Here is a 13,744-nt window from a genome sequence, read left to right as displayed (position 1 = left end):
GAGAGGCATGGCCGAATCCCTTAAAATTTGGCAAGCCAAACCTTTGGAAAATGTTACTTGTGCATCTGAAGATCTTGGTAACAATTTGCCCCTTCTCCTACAGACCGCTAAGAAGATAGTTGAAAACTTTCATACACTGTTCTGTCGTGGTTTTGGGGTCTTGACTGTTTTAATGTATTTAAAATGGGCTGCCGCTCTGCCTCATTAAGCCCATGCTCCCTCAAGGTATGGCCTACTTATGTAAGGGAGAAACATGCTGCGGTAGGAGCGGGAGCTGGTGGTGGTCTCCTTCAGTGTGTGAAATTCCACCGTGATCCAGTTCCAGAGAAAGGATTTCACTATCCACAATCAAGTCGGCTGGAAATCTTTCAAACACCCTCCATCTCTGCTGTGTGCTTCCAAGGAGAAAATCACCACAAGGAAAATTGATTCTAGGGGCAATGACCTCTATGACAGCTACACGGTTTGGCTTACCCATCCATGCAAGAATTAGACTGCAGTGCAGTCCTTCTGAGACTCCGCAGAGAGGCACTGCCAGGTCTCAGTCCTCTCTTGCTGATATTATCTTTCATTCTCCCACCATACAAAAAAAGAACCCAGCAGTGCTTCAGCTAATAAGGATACCCTCCTACTATTCCATAAGTGAAAGAAACTTGTGCTAGTGACGCTGCTGCAGCATCTATAGGGATAGGGTTCAATTAACATGACATGGAGTAGCAGATAAATTCATGTTGCTCTTGACACTCTAAGCAAAGGTTTATGGAGATGTTAATGAAACCGACAATAAAAGGTTCTGCTGACTTACACTAATTCCTTTTTTCTTTTTAGCTTTGGAATAAATTTCCCAGATTTATGCAGGTACAGAAAGAGGATTATTGGAAGATTTTGTTGAAAGATTTCTACCTTGCCTTTTGACCTCAAGATGGCTCTCTACCATAAAATAAATACAAAAGACAATGACAACGTAACAATCAAAATCGATAAAACAATTAAAGGCATCAAGAGAATCTGGTGAAATCTAATCTAACAGTAGAGCAGAAATCAAACACTAGTTTTGTTGAGACCAAATGTGTTGCATCATTAGAATCAGTGGAGTATCTGCTGTCAAATTGCCCTAAACCTTATTGGTTTAACCAGTGAAGCAAAGGAAATGTAGACAATCTAAATGAATAGTGGTTTGTTTCTGCTTTAGTTCCACTCACATGGCTCCTCTATCTAGTTGTTACCAGAGTGGTGTGAGATTGGAAGAAGTCAAAAAGCAACACCGTGTACACCCTTCTGCTAATATATCAAATGCCTAAAATGCATCCCAGGATATTCTAAGGCATGGGTAGTTTATGTGATGTGCCCCATAAGTTGTTGGCATCCAGCTCCACTCAGCATGGCCAACAACATCTTCAGGAAACCTCTTTGGCTGCCCCTGCTCTAGGGCATTGTCTCATAAGACATTGTATTGGAAATCTTAGACAGGACTACTTCACTCAATCTCAAGATTAAATACTGAAACATTTGCTTAGCAACCTTCTAACATATTTCCAAGTGCTTCCTACAGTCATTAAGTGTTTACACACTAAACTGGCAGGGAGACTTATCTGGGGGCTTTTAGCATGGATAAGGTCAAAAAGGAAGTGATAAAGAAACCATTAGGATAACAAGAGCGTTCTTTCAAAGACCACAAAAATATGGTGCAGAGCCATATATGCTATTTGTTCTTGGCAACCAACAAAATTCTTTATTTTTCCATTTATTGGAGATTGGGCTAGTACATGCCAAATTAGAAGAGAGGAAGGAAGCCACCTCCTCATGGCCCTCCTTTCTGAATGGCTGCGGTTAGATCTTTATGAAGCATGGGTAATGTACTGTCTGAAAAGCTAACATACTTTGTTGTTGATGAAACTGTCTTTTAAAAACTTGCTTCAAAGGATTCTTATACAGTGACTAAGACTAAATCCTAGCGCAATATTAGCTGATTAAGACAAGTCTTTAAATTGAGTAATTTCCATCACATGGGCACAGACAGCGGTTACAGCAATAATCCATGACTAAATGGATGTACTTCAAGTGAATCATTAGAATGTCATGTGGTGCGCACACACGCAAGAGTGGGAAAACATCAGTACATGAAGCGATGACAGAAAGAATCGTAGCTTCACCAGAGCTTTCTATCACTGCGCTGTGATTAGGCCACGGCCAACCTGACATGTCTGCTTCAGTGCCTGCACATAGCATAAAATGAAGCTCCATTCCTGAGTAATACAGAAAGTAGCTCATTCCTCCAACACCCTCAGGCTCAAAATCCACAAGTGGGAAAAGGGCACTGCGGCCAACCTATTATCTGTGTCCCAAACCCTGTCTACTAACTGAACAGAAGAAAGCTCACATCCTGTTACAGGGTGTTTGGCGTTCTCTCATGGTAATAGAACACAATACAGGAGATGTCATTCATCTTTGCCGTAAGATATTCATTGCTACATTATTTCATTCTACACTATAAAACTGCTAGATTTCATTTATTTCCAATTTCCCCAGTGTTCAAGGTAGATTAACATAAACATTTATTAAAACAGCACCAGTTTAAAACAAACAAAATACAAATTATGTTCTGAGGACTAAGAGAAACAGATCAGGCACACACCTTTTAAATGCCCATCCTAAAAGATGTATCAAAAGGGGAAAGATTTTGCCAGCCTTCCAAAAACTGCAAGGATGTTTTGTTAGGGTACGATATCCCACAGAGCTGGAACCTCAACAGAAAAGGTCCCGTTTCTCCCTGACAATCTTGCTTCATAAAAGGAAGCATTAGCCAGATATACTGGGCAGATCCAAACAATTCTTTGCATGTTTATTTAGTCCCACTGACTGTGTTCACACATACATATGCACAGGATTGTAATCTTAATGAGGGTCTCCTGCAGGGAGAGGTGCTCTTAAACCTCAGTACACAAGCCGTGCTTAACTTCGAGAAAAATCCAGCAGCTAGAATTATTCCTAGGGGCCAGTTCTCTGTATCGCAGGTTAGATTGATAAAGTTTCTGCTTTCTCACTACAACTAGAAAGAGCTTCTGCCATCTGTACTAGTCTTGCACAGAATGCATTACAGTAGGTATGAAGGATGGGTGACCAAATGAATTTGTTTCCTCTAAAAGCACTTCTAGTTCACTTTACAAGGTTACAATTTAATTCTGCAGAAATAGTCTGAAAGTACCACCTTCTTGCACGCACCTGTGGGGTAGTGAAATACAGGTTTGTGCATAGATTGTGAGACCATAGAGCAGGGGTCTGCAACCCGTGGCTCCGGAGCCGCATGTGGCTCTTTTACACCTTTGCTGCGGCTCCGGGGCGGATACTAGCGAGGGGAGGAGGCGCATTGTGCGCCCCGACACTCCCCACTGTGGCGGGCGCTGTACTGGCAGTGACGTCGCATGGGGGCAGTGCGTGCGTTAGTCACGCACCGTCCCGACGTCACCTTCCCGCCCACCCGCCCGCTACATTGTAAGGGGCATGTACGCTGGTAACTGCATTGAAAGGGGGCATGTATGCTGGTCACTGTTTTGAAGGGGAGTGAAGAACACACACACAAATAAAGGTAACTTGTTAATTTAACATTTATTTCTATGAGGAGGAGTAATTCTGAGGGGTCAAACAAAGAAATAAAAAAAAAGTGACAAAAAAGTTATTTTTATAATGACGAGTTTTGCGGCTCCCAGTTTTTTCCCCCCTTCGGAAACGGGTCCAAGTGGCTCTTTTTGTCTTAAAGGTTGCAGACCCCTGCCATAGAGTTAACTGAACCATACTGGGATGTGCTCCTTTAGCATGCCATAATTGGGATCACAGTTCAGTCTTCCTTCAAACAAAGAGTTAAAATGAGAACAGAGAGGATTTTACAGGGAGAAAGAACAGCCACTACAGAAGGAGGAAATAAACATATTTTGCAAGGAAAATTAACAAACCTTTGTTGGCACAAGCCATCCACTTGAGGTTATCAGCAAAGGCAGCTTCTCTTCCTATCAAGTAGGTGAATATGCGAACCTGAAAATACAATGCTAAATTAATGTCTCTCTGCTACAGAAGTGTATTTAAAGGAAACACCTTAACCAAACTGATAAATGAATATTAAACTGGTTATACAACACAGCAACATTAAATACAATCTAATATCCTAATCATATTCTACCGGAAATGCTCCATTGGTTTCAAGGGAACTTTATTCTGAGGATCAAACTACATGTCACACTTAATGCATAAAGGGTGACTTTGCCTGTGGTTTTTCTTCAGTTATACCTCCCCTTCCTGTGAACAAAAAAGAAAATTGCGGTCCCTGCAGAGCTAAGAGGACTGGAAAGAAAAGTTCCCATTGATGTCAATGAGTGAGTTTAGGGTATTAGCCAAATAAGATATTTATGCTCCAATCAGGCATTGTTTAACCAAATTATATCTCTGTTTATTTTTGTAATAACATACACACACTATTTGGCATTTTCCACAAACTAAGAGTAAGTGAAAATGAGAACTTTACACTACTGAGGTATAGCCTGAAGTCACATGATAGAGAAGTCTGTTCTATGGTTCAAAATATAGTAGACTGTTCTGGTCTAAAGCTTACATTTAATTACTACACAAATTATTACTACAGATGTGAAACATGAGATGACCTACTGGCAATGCCTCTGCCTCTCTAACGCGTGATCATATATATATTAATATGAATCTTCCCACAGTATAGAAGCATGGATACATTCTTTCAAACAAATTTCCCCACCCACACTACCTTGGAAAGAAAAACCTCAGAACAATCCAACACAGTCTTTGTTCATGAGGTGGACAATTAATTTAAAATATCTTGGAACTCCGTACCAGACACAGTTATATGAGAAAACCTGACACAGTTAAGGCTGCGAAGGTCACATCACATTTAAGAAAGGCATACCCTCCATATTGCTAGAGACAGCCCTATTTTAATTGCTGTTGTTAGGTGTCCCTGGTAAATCACTGTCCCTGTTTCTGCACTTTGTGAAGACTTCATGCACTAAACTCCAGCCAAAAAGGCCTTGTCACAGGCCTTACACTGGGTCAGGGTGGCCACTTACACAGCACCAAAAAAAAGAGAGGACATGAATCATTTTAAAAAGAGAGAGAGAGAGATCTAAAAGAGGGCACAGATTTACAAAAAATACATAAACTAATTTATGTATAAAGGTGCAAAATTAGAAATAATTGCTATAATTTTAATAGAAGTACATTTCACCACAGTGCAAAATACTGTGACCAGATGACCCGTGGATTGCTCACTCTGCTGTCCCCCTTCTTATAATTAAACTGGACTTAAACTGGACAGCCCTTCAGATAGAGGACTACTTCATATGACTGTCCTATGACAGCCATTCCAATAGAGATTTACCCACTGTGAAGTAGGACACATGGCCACCTTGCTCTTGGTGACCTGAAGAATGACCTCTGGAAAACATCTTAATGCCTGAACATGTTCGTGTGCGCGAAAGTGTCCTTTGAAGAATGCTTGTCCCAAGTCATTTACAGCTTTGAAATGTATCAGAAACAGGCTGGGAACTACAAGCCAATGTATTCTGTTCTAGCTTCTGTTCTTTCTTCTTCTACCATGGAACCCAAGCCAGCATACACGTGGTTCCATTTAGGCATTGGCCAGACCCAGATCTCCTCACCTTCCACAAGTTATTGTGGCCTCATATGCTTTCAGAACACACCTTAGGTTCACTCAGTAATCAGCTGCTGTAATTAGCATTGACAGAAACTTCAAAGTCAGCCTCTTTATCTAATACACTGCAGTAAGCCATGTGGGATGTTACCAGTGCTTGGATAACTGAGGCCAGGCCATCTCTTTGCAGGAGAAGGATTCAGCGTCAATGCAAAACTAAAATGAAACTGTAAAGAAGGATATGAATTCATTCACTGTACTCACACACCACCCATCAATATAGGTTTGGATCATTCATCCTCCTCTACCAAGTTTATTGTTATCAAACTTGACAACATCCCTACTTCCTCCCCAAACCAGTTTTTGAAATCCAGTATGAAATGAGAAGGATTGCTTTCATTTATTTATTTTGCATGCCCAGCTCTCAGTACAGTGCCTTTATTTATCCCTCTCTCCACTTTTCCACTTTGGCCAAAGGTCAAAGGTCAAGGCTATGGGACTCAAGCGCCCAAATGGAACTTTAATAAGAGAAATGGCAATAAGAACTTCATTTTACACATTCAGCATAAGTCAATAAAGTTTGGGCATACCACCAGACACCACCCTCCCCCAAAAAAAGGAAAGGAAAGGAAAGGAAAGGAAAGGAAAGGAAAGGAAAGGAAAGGAAAGGAAAGGAAAAAACATGGTACATAAATTGTTGTCAATGTTTATCTCTGGGAAGATTGAGCTAAAATATACTCGAAGCAGAGAATGATTCCATCAGATAGATTTATGTCTGATGGTTTCCTTTAATCTACACATAATCAAAAAGCAACAAAGTTCTTAATAAAAGGAGAACAGAGAGAAGGATAGACAAATGTGGCAACAGGCCAGAGCAGCATACTTAATTAGATGCAAGTAATCAACTTTCAACAACTGTGTATTGAAGACTGCTACAAGAAAATGATTTTATCAGTTCTATGTGGGGGATGCTAAATCTTATCTTCCCATCTCCAACCACCACTGCAGAATGTAGACAAATACAAGTCCTAATATTTAGTACCTAAGAAAATTTAATACTTTATATTATTCATTGCTACTGAACTGCAAGGTGCAACATGATTTTGTGAAGCTCATCTTGCATATTGTTTGTGATACAGCTAGTGGCAAGAGTCACAATTCCCCAGCCTTCATGCTGCACCATATTATATATATATATATTTTTAAAAATTATTTGGAGGCAGTACACTTTCCTTCTGTATAATCACAAAATTTACAGTGTTCACATTGCTGCACCTATTTAAAGTATAAAGCAGCAGCAAGGACCCACTCTTTTGTAATCCTGGTTTGTTTTTTGCTCTTTTGGGTACGTTGCTCTTTCTATATTCGAGTATGCATTTTTGCCAATAGGGCTTTTAACTGTGTTTCATGGTTATCCCCTCTCTCCAGATCTGTTACCTCAAGAAGGGATATTTCGACAACAACAACAATGGGTTGCTTCCAACAAAATATAAAAACACAGCAAAACATAAGACATTAAGGAAAGGCCTTCAAGGCCACTAGCCAAACTGACCTGAAGGAGGGGAAATGTTTCCAATTCCAATGTTTGCATAAATATGCATTTATATTTCATTTTGTTTTATCAGAATAGTTACTGCACTGAAAATTCACCTTTAACTGTGAATAGATTATGATGAGCGTGGTGCTGTGGTCTAAACCACAGACCCTAGGGCTTGCCGATCGGAAGGTCGGCAGTTCGAATCCCCGTGACGGGGTGAGCTCCCGTTGCTCAGTCCCAGCTCCTGTCCACCTAGCAGTTCGAAAGCACGTCAAAGTGCAAGTATATAAATAGGTACCGCTCCAGCAGGAAGGTAAACGGCATTTCCGTGCGCTGCTCTGGTTTGCCAGAAGCAGCTTAGTCATGCTGACCCGGAAGCTGTATGCTGGCTCCCTCGGCCAGTAAAGCGAGATGAGTGCCGCAACCCCAGAGTCATTCACGACTGGACCTAAGGTCAGGGGTCCCTTTACCTAGATTATGATTAATTAAATGTTTATCGGACTGCTACGGAAAATAAATACAACAGTCTTTTGCAGTGTGATCCGCACATTTTATGGGAAATGCCTTCTGTGCCGATTTTCAGTGATCATACCACTACATGGAAATAGTAGGTAGATCATGTGGGAAATATGCACAAGTGTCACAGTATCTCTAATACAAAGTTAATGAGCAATCAGTCACACATGTTCTCCACTGATTTTTTGTTGAGCCAAAGAAGCAGAGTTGTACTCTTAAACTGATTGTATAAAATTGCCATCTACCCAGGCTGCTTCCCATGTGTAGCACATGACCCCGTGTTACACAGATATGGAACTCAGGTGCTTGGGAGAGCAGCCAAAAGTGAAATATTTTAATTTTCAGCCTTAAGCCTATGAGGCCTAAACGACCTACTACGCCTCGTAGAGATTATCCTCTGTGGGAGAGGAAGTATGCTTCGGCAGAAACATTAGTTTTCAGTTGTGAGCACTGCTTTATGTAACTTTGAAATATTGGACCACAAGCATATATTGCCTAAAAAGAAAAAGAAAATAACAATAATACTGGCTTTGTTGCAGCTCTGCATTTGCTATGTTTGCAACTTTGATATGGATGCCATACAACCCCTACTGGCTTGTAGTGCTTTGGTGTTATGAGAAGTACAAATAATTAAGAGTTGTCTTACTTTTTCCACTTAGCATTTTCTCTTGGCCAAGTCATTTTTATTACTCCAGCTTGCCTTGAGTTAGACGACAGATTTATTTACACAGCCTTCTGTCCAAATCCCATCTATGTGGTCCCCCCTCCCCCAGTTAACTTGCTACTCTTACAGGTCTGAAGGGTTCAAAGATTATAAATCACATTTATAAATGAGGTGTCTGGCTCCTACCTTTGGGAATATTTTGTGAGAAGGGAGAACAGCATCTTAGAAAGACAAATTATTCATTATTTAAATTTAATCCCACCCTTCATCCAATGAGCTTGGGTTGGTGTACATGTTGTCATGACCCCAGACCATGACTCTTCAGAGTCCTCTTACAACTGCAGTTCTACAGAGGAGATGCATCCATGCCCTAGTATGTCCTGTGTCTACCCACAGGCACCAAAGCTCCACTGCCCTCCCCAGAGCACTGCTCAAAGACCTCTCTGCTGTAAGACTCTGATGGCTGGCCACAGACTTCCTGGAGATTCCCACAGCTGAGAACCCATTACCTGCTTCTGCAGTCAATGGCTGAAGAAGAAACTATTCCTTTAAATGGTCAGGAAGCAGCACTCAGGGGATGAGTCTTCCAGTCAATGACTTTCTAGGCCTGCTATAAAACTCAGCCAGTTGCTGAGACAACTTGGATGTTTGTTCAGCTGCAGGAGCACTATCCATGGTCCTGAACCCACACCTTGATCTTCCAAAGTGCTGACTGTTGCCTTTAATTGTTGTGCCTTGTCCTGTTGACCTTCCCTTGCTTAGGACATCATCACCCCCCTATGGTAAATATTTTGAAGATAATGACTGCCCCTGCATACACATTTGATTTTCATACAAACACTGTGATAGGTTTAAAAATAGTGTTTGAGGATTTGAACTCAAGTCTCCCCAGACTAATTCAAGTGTTCTAATAAATATTTTTTTAAAAAAGCAGTCCAGTGATATTTCAGATTAAAATGTGGATATTGGTGCTTACAGGGCCTATCCCTCTCAAGCTCACATTCAGAATGAGGGTAGTGCTTAATGCCCTTATTCTGAACTGGCTGCATGAGAAATTATTGTCCTTTTTCACTGGGATCACTGTCCAATGAACAGCAAAAGGACAGTAGGGTAGGGTTGCACTGTAGCAGTAGTCAAGAGGGACTGGCAATACTATTTATAATTTATTCAGTATTTATTTATGTGAAATATTTGTATATTGACTTTCAGGGTACAATCTCCCAATGCAGCTTCCAGAAGTATAACAATATATAAAACATAATCAATTTAAAATGAGGGAGAAAAACCACAGTAATTAGCGAATAGGTACCATGAAGGAGAGGAGGTTGAGAAACATTTTGCACATGAATGTATGCAAGTGCTTGATAATATTCCTCCCCCCCCCCCAGCCTGGCATCAAAAACAGCAGGTCTGTTTGGACAATGGTGAGCAATGCTGGCAAACTGCTTTTGGCTTTGTGAGTGCCAAGTTGTGGACACCCACTCTAGAAAGCATGTGATTTTCGTTTGTCAACCGTCCTTCTCTACGTGTTGCTTTAAAAAAATGGAACGAAGCCTTTTGTCCTGCTGCTTCAGATGCAGCACTCCAGCAGTGGGCATTGGCTTGGGGGTAGCACAATCCTAAGCATATTTACTCAGAAGAAAGCCCCCCTAAATTCTCACTCCCTAAAAAAGCATGCCTAGGATTGCAGCCTCAGTTAAAAGATAATGCTATAGGATACATCCTCCTGCAGCTGACAGTGGAAGGCTCATTATTCCCTGCTGAATGTTTCTGGAGGCCCGAAGTCTCTCTGTGATGTGCAACAGCTGGCCAAATAATAATCTTAACTACTTAAATTTACTAGAGGGAAAGGAGGGGACTTTGGCTTATAGCCGCCAGGGAAACAGAGACCTTTGCCTACAGCTGCAAGCCATTTCCATGGACAGTACTGTCTGAATAGATTTCCTTACTCACTTTTCTCCCAAGAAATGACAGCTGTCTTTATTGCAAATAAAAAACAAAAAAACAACAGAGCCATGTTAGACTTTATTTAGTCAATAGCCAAAAAGACAACCAAGCAGAAGGAGTTCTTTGCAAACTCCTTTTAGAGATCCTCAAAGCACTTAAAAACAATTCACAAGTCTGTAGAGTAGCCCTGAGTACCATGAAAGGGCTCAGCAGACTTTTGATGCACTTGTGCCTTTGAGCACATATTTTGCTGTGTACTTAAGAACATGAGAGCCAGCATGGTCCAGCAAGCACAGAAAGGAATTGTTAGATTTCCTGCATCTATCTCTGTATCTGTGAGCAAAGATACACCAAAGATAGATACAGTCTCTATCATACAGGTAATTGGCAGGCCCTTGGTCCTGTCTCAGTTCAGTATCCACTCGGATTGGTGTGTCAAAGGAATGGAATTAAGGGTGGAATGGTGCAAATCAAAGGCGATTCAGTTGTCAGTGGCTCCAGATGAGTTTCAAAGGGCAAAATATCAAGAGCTGCATACTTGAAGGGTGGGGGGACTATTCTCTGTGGGTAGGGAACATTTTAGCTTTCAACCTGGTGGGTGTTTGACTGTCATCTAAAATAAGTGAATGACTACCAACTGGTCTTATATGGAGCTCTGCAGCTCGGAACAACATCCAGAACTTGCCCATCCTCTGGGATGGCTTCTATTAAGAGGGATTAGTTTGCATCCACTCACCCACCCCACGAATCCATCTAATATACTGGCCCACCCTTCCCACACACCCTGTCTTTCAAACGCATAAGCATTTGGCACATGCTTAAACAAAAGGAATTGGCTGCAGTCCATCTCTTTGTTATAGTCTTTACTGTCTGCCCAGTTGGTGGTGGCGAATAGCTGTTGGGGTGCTGTCTGTAAGCGACCACAGGCCTGCCACCCAAGGCCTGTCAGAGGGAAGTGTCAGTGTCTAGGTTGGGATTTAAACCACTGGGGATACGTCTGAGCAATTTTAACTTGTTGTCACTTAGAGCTCCCTGTTCAAAATAATTTGTACGTATCAGCAATGATCTACAGCCTCTTGTCCTGGCCAAGCCCTGCTAAAGAAGGCACATGTCTGATAGCTAAGTCTTTATTGACAAAGGAAGCACTTACAGCAACTTCCACGGTGCTGCAGATGCACACGCACGCACGCACACACACACACACGCTTCTGGTCACTAGGCACCTGTCCCTCAGATCTGTGCCCTACAGAGCAGTTGCAGCAACGGTGAGACCCTTCCCCCTCTTCCAGCTTACATGCCCTCCCCTGACGGGCTGCACACCTATAACCTGATTCTTCTCCTGTGCTGAAGTTGCCACTGCTCTTCTCACTTCAAGCCCCTCCTGGTTCTAGAAGACAGCAGGGCAGGCGAAGGTGGGTAGTCTACTGACTCATCTAACACCAGAATAGCCTCTTCTTCTACCAAATCCTGCACACTTTCTTGGACGGCCTGACTCTTCCTCCTCCACCTGCCCTGGCTAGTCCCCTCTCCTGGGTCACTCCCCTGGTCCCCTGCCTCCACCCCACACTCTTCAGAGCCCTGACAGTCCCTAACACCCATCCTAGATAAAGGGGTTGAATTCAACACAAAGGTAAGGATATAATTCCATCAGCACAAGCATTTCTGCTTTCCTGGCACAGCAATTTCCTTAAGACTTAAAAATTATCTAATAGTCAGTACCCACCCACCGCACCCAAAAAAACTTTTCTTTCCCCTCAACAATGGTTTCATAACACCTAGAGGAAGAATAAACAAAATACCATATTTTTTGCACCATAACACTCTTTTTTCCTCCTAGAAAGTAAGGGGAAATGTCTGTGTGTGTTATGGAGGGAATGCCTATGGGTGGCGGGGGGGATCTGCTGCAGTCATGAGCAAAGGATCCATGGTTCCCCTTCCTTCCCTCCTCCGTGGCTCGCTTTGAAACAGCAAAGTGGGAGAAGAGCCACTGAGTGGGGAGGAGAGAGGGACAGAGAGCCTGCTTCTTTAAAGGAACAAAGCGGGAGAGGGGAGGAGCCGCTTACACGAGTGTAAGCGGCTCCTGTCCGGTTGGTTCCTTTAAAGCAAGCAGGCTCTCTGTCCCTCTCTCCTCCCCACTCAGCTCGCTACATAGCAGCAAAGTTTTTCAGCTCGCTAAGCCGGGCATGAGCGGGGAGGAGGGAGAAAAGCAGAGCCTGCTTGCTTTAAAGGAGCAAAGTGGGAGAGGAGAGGAGCCTTCTCCCCTTATAACCCTCTTCTTCATTATTAGCAGCATCCTTCTCCACCCACCCCACGCGTGTTCCTTGTCCCTTGAGTGCTTTTCCTTCCCTCCCTACTTAAAACGTGGTTACAAGGCACGGATCGACATGGATCCTCAGGATTTTTGCACTGGGTCACCCCAAATTCACCATCAGATCCCACAGCATGCCCATGGCTACATCTTGCACCAAAAAAATCACACACCCACTGTTGCCTGGGGCCGCAGTGGTGCAAAAACGTGGTTACAAAGCATGGATCCACATGGATCCTCAGGATTTTTGCATTGGGGTACTCCAAACTCACTGTCAGATCACATGTCTGTGGCCACAGCATGAACCACAAAACTCATACATCCACTGTTTCGTTTAGAATTTTTTTTTCTTGTTTTCCTCCTCTAAAAAGTACGTGCGTGTTATGGTCAGGTGCGTGTTATAGAGCGAAAAATACGGCAATCAGTGGAGAAACATGCCTAGAAGTTTAGTACAACAGGTAAAGGTAGAAGACAGATCCAGTAGGGAATAATAGAACCAACAAGAACTCCACGGCGGTCTCACCCAAAATAAACATGTTTTAGGAAACAGTGAACTTACAGTAACAGGTGAAGCTACCTTGTGGTGACCCAGTTTGCACATAACACTAAGCCAAACGATGACTTAGCATGAATAAGTAAAAATGTGAGCTCCTAGAGCAGAGATCACAGCCAGTTTACTTCTTTTCTGAGCTCAGTCATAGTTTGACTTAGCCTGGTGTCCAAACTGGGGCTAATGGTTTACCTACCTCCAGACAAACTGCAAGCTCTTGGTATAACACAGCAGTAGAAGAATCAAGAAGGAGCAAAGCTTGCTTGCTAGTTTGCGCTAAGCCACCACTGGTTTAGTGTTACATGAAAACAAGCCTAATGGGTTACACCACTGGCCTAATCATCTTCTGTCTGCTTGGATCAGTAGAGGTCTCCAAGTAAATCAGGCAGAGACCTTTCAAAACCTTCCTCCTGTGGTCCTTTAATCATATATGCACGGATTTGAATCTGAAAGCTCCTGCATGCTTAACATAGTTCTACTACAGAGCTATAGTCACTCCACACATTCTCTCAAGTGCAGGCTTGATTTCCCTTGGCCAGCCAGGCAAGAAC

General features: G+C 42.6%; 1 protein-coding gene across 4 annotated transcripts in view; it reads right to left on the bottom strand.

Annotated features, from left to right (window-relative positions):
* CACNA2D3 (calcium voltage-gated channel auxiliary subunit alpha2delta 3) overlaps positions 1 to 13,744 on the bottom strand; it is a 482,706-nt gene that overhangs the window by 180,639 nt on the left and 288,323 nt on the right. For all 4 annotated transcript variants that reach the window (XR_014522462.1, XR_014522463.1, XR_014522464.1 and 1 more), the window contains exon 12: positions 3,951 to 4,029. Coding sequence is in view for 1 of the 4 variants with exons in the window: in XM_083489214.1 (XP_083345340.1) it covers positions 3,951 to 4,029 (79 nt within the window). In the remaining 3 variants the exon portion in view is untranslated. The remainder of the gene's footprint in view (positions 1 to 3,950; positions 4,030 to 13,744) is intronic.

This window comes from Podarcis liolepis (genome assembly GCF_965112155.1).
Source record: "Podarcis liolepis genome assembly, chromosome: 2".
Taxonomy (NCBI): Eukaryota; Metazoa; Chordata; class Lepidosauria; order Squamata; family Lacertidae; genus Podarcis; species Podarcis liolepis.
The sequence above is the reverse complement of the archived record's forward strand: the minus strand, read 5'-3'. Positions and strand labels throughout refer to the sequence as shown.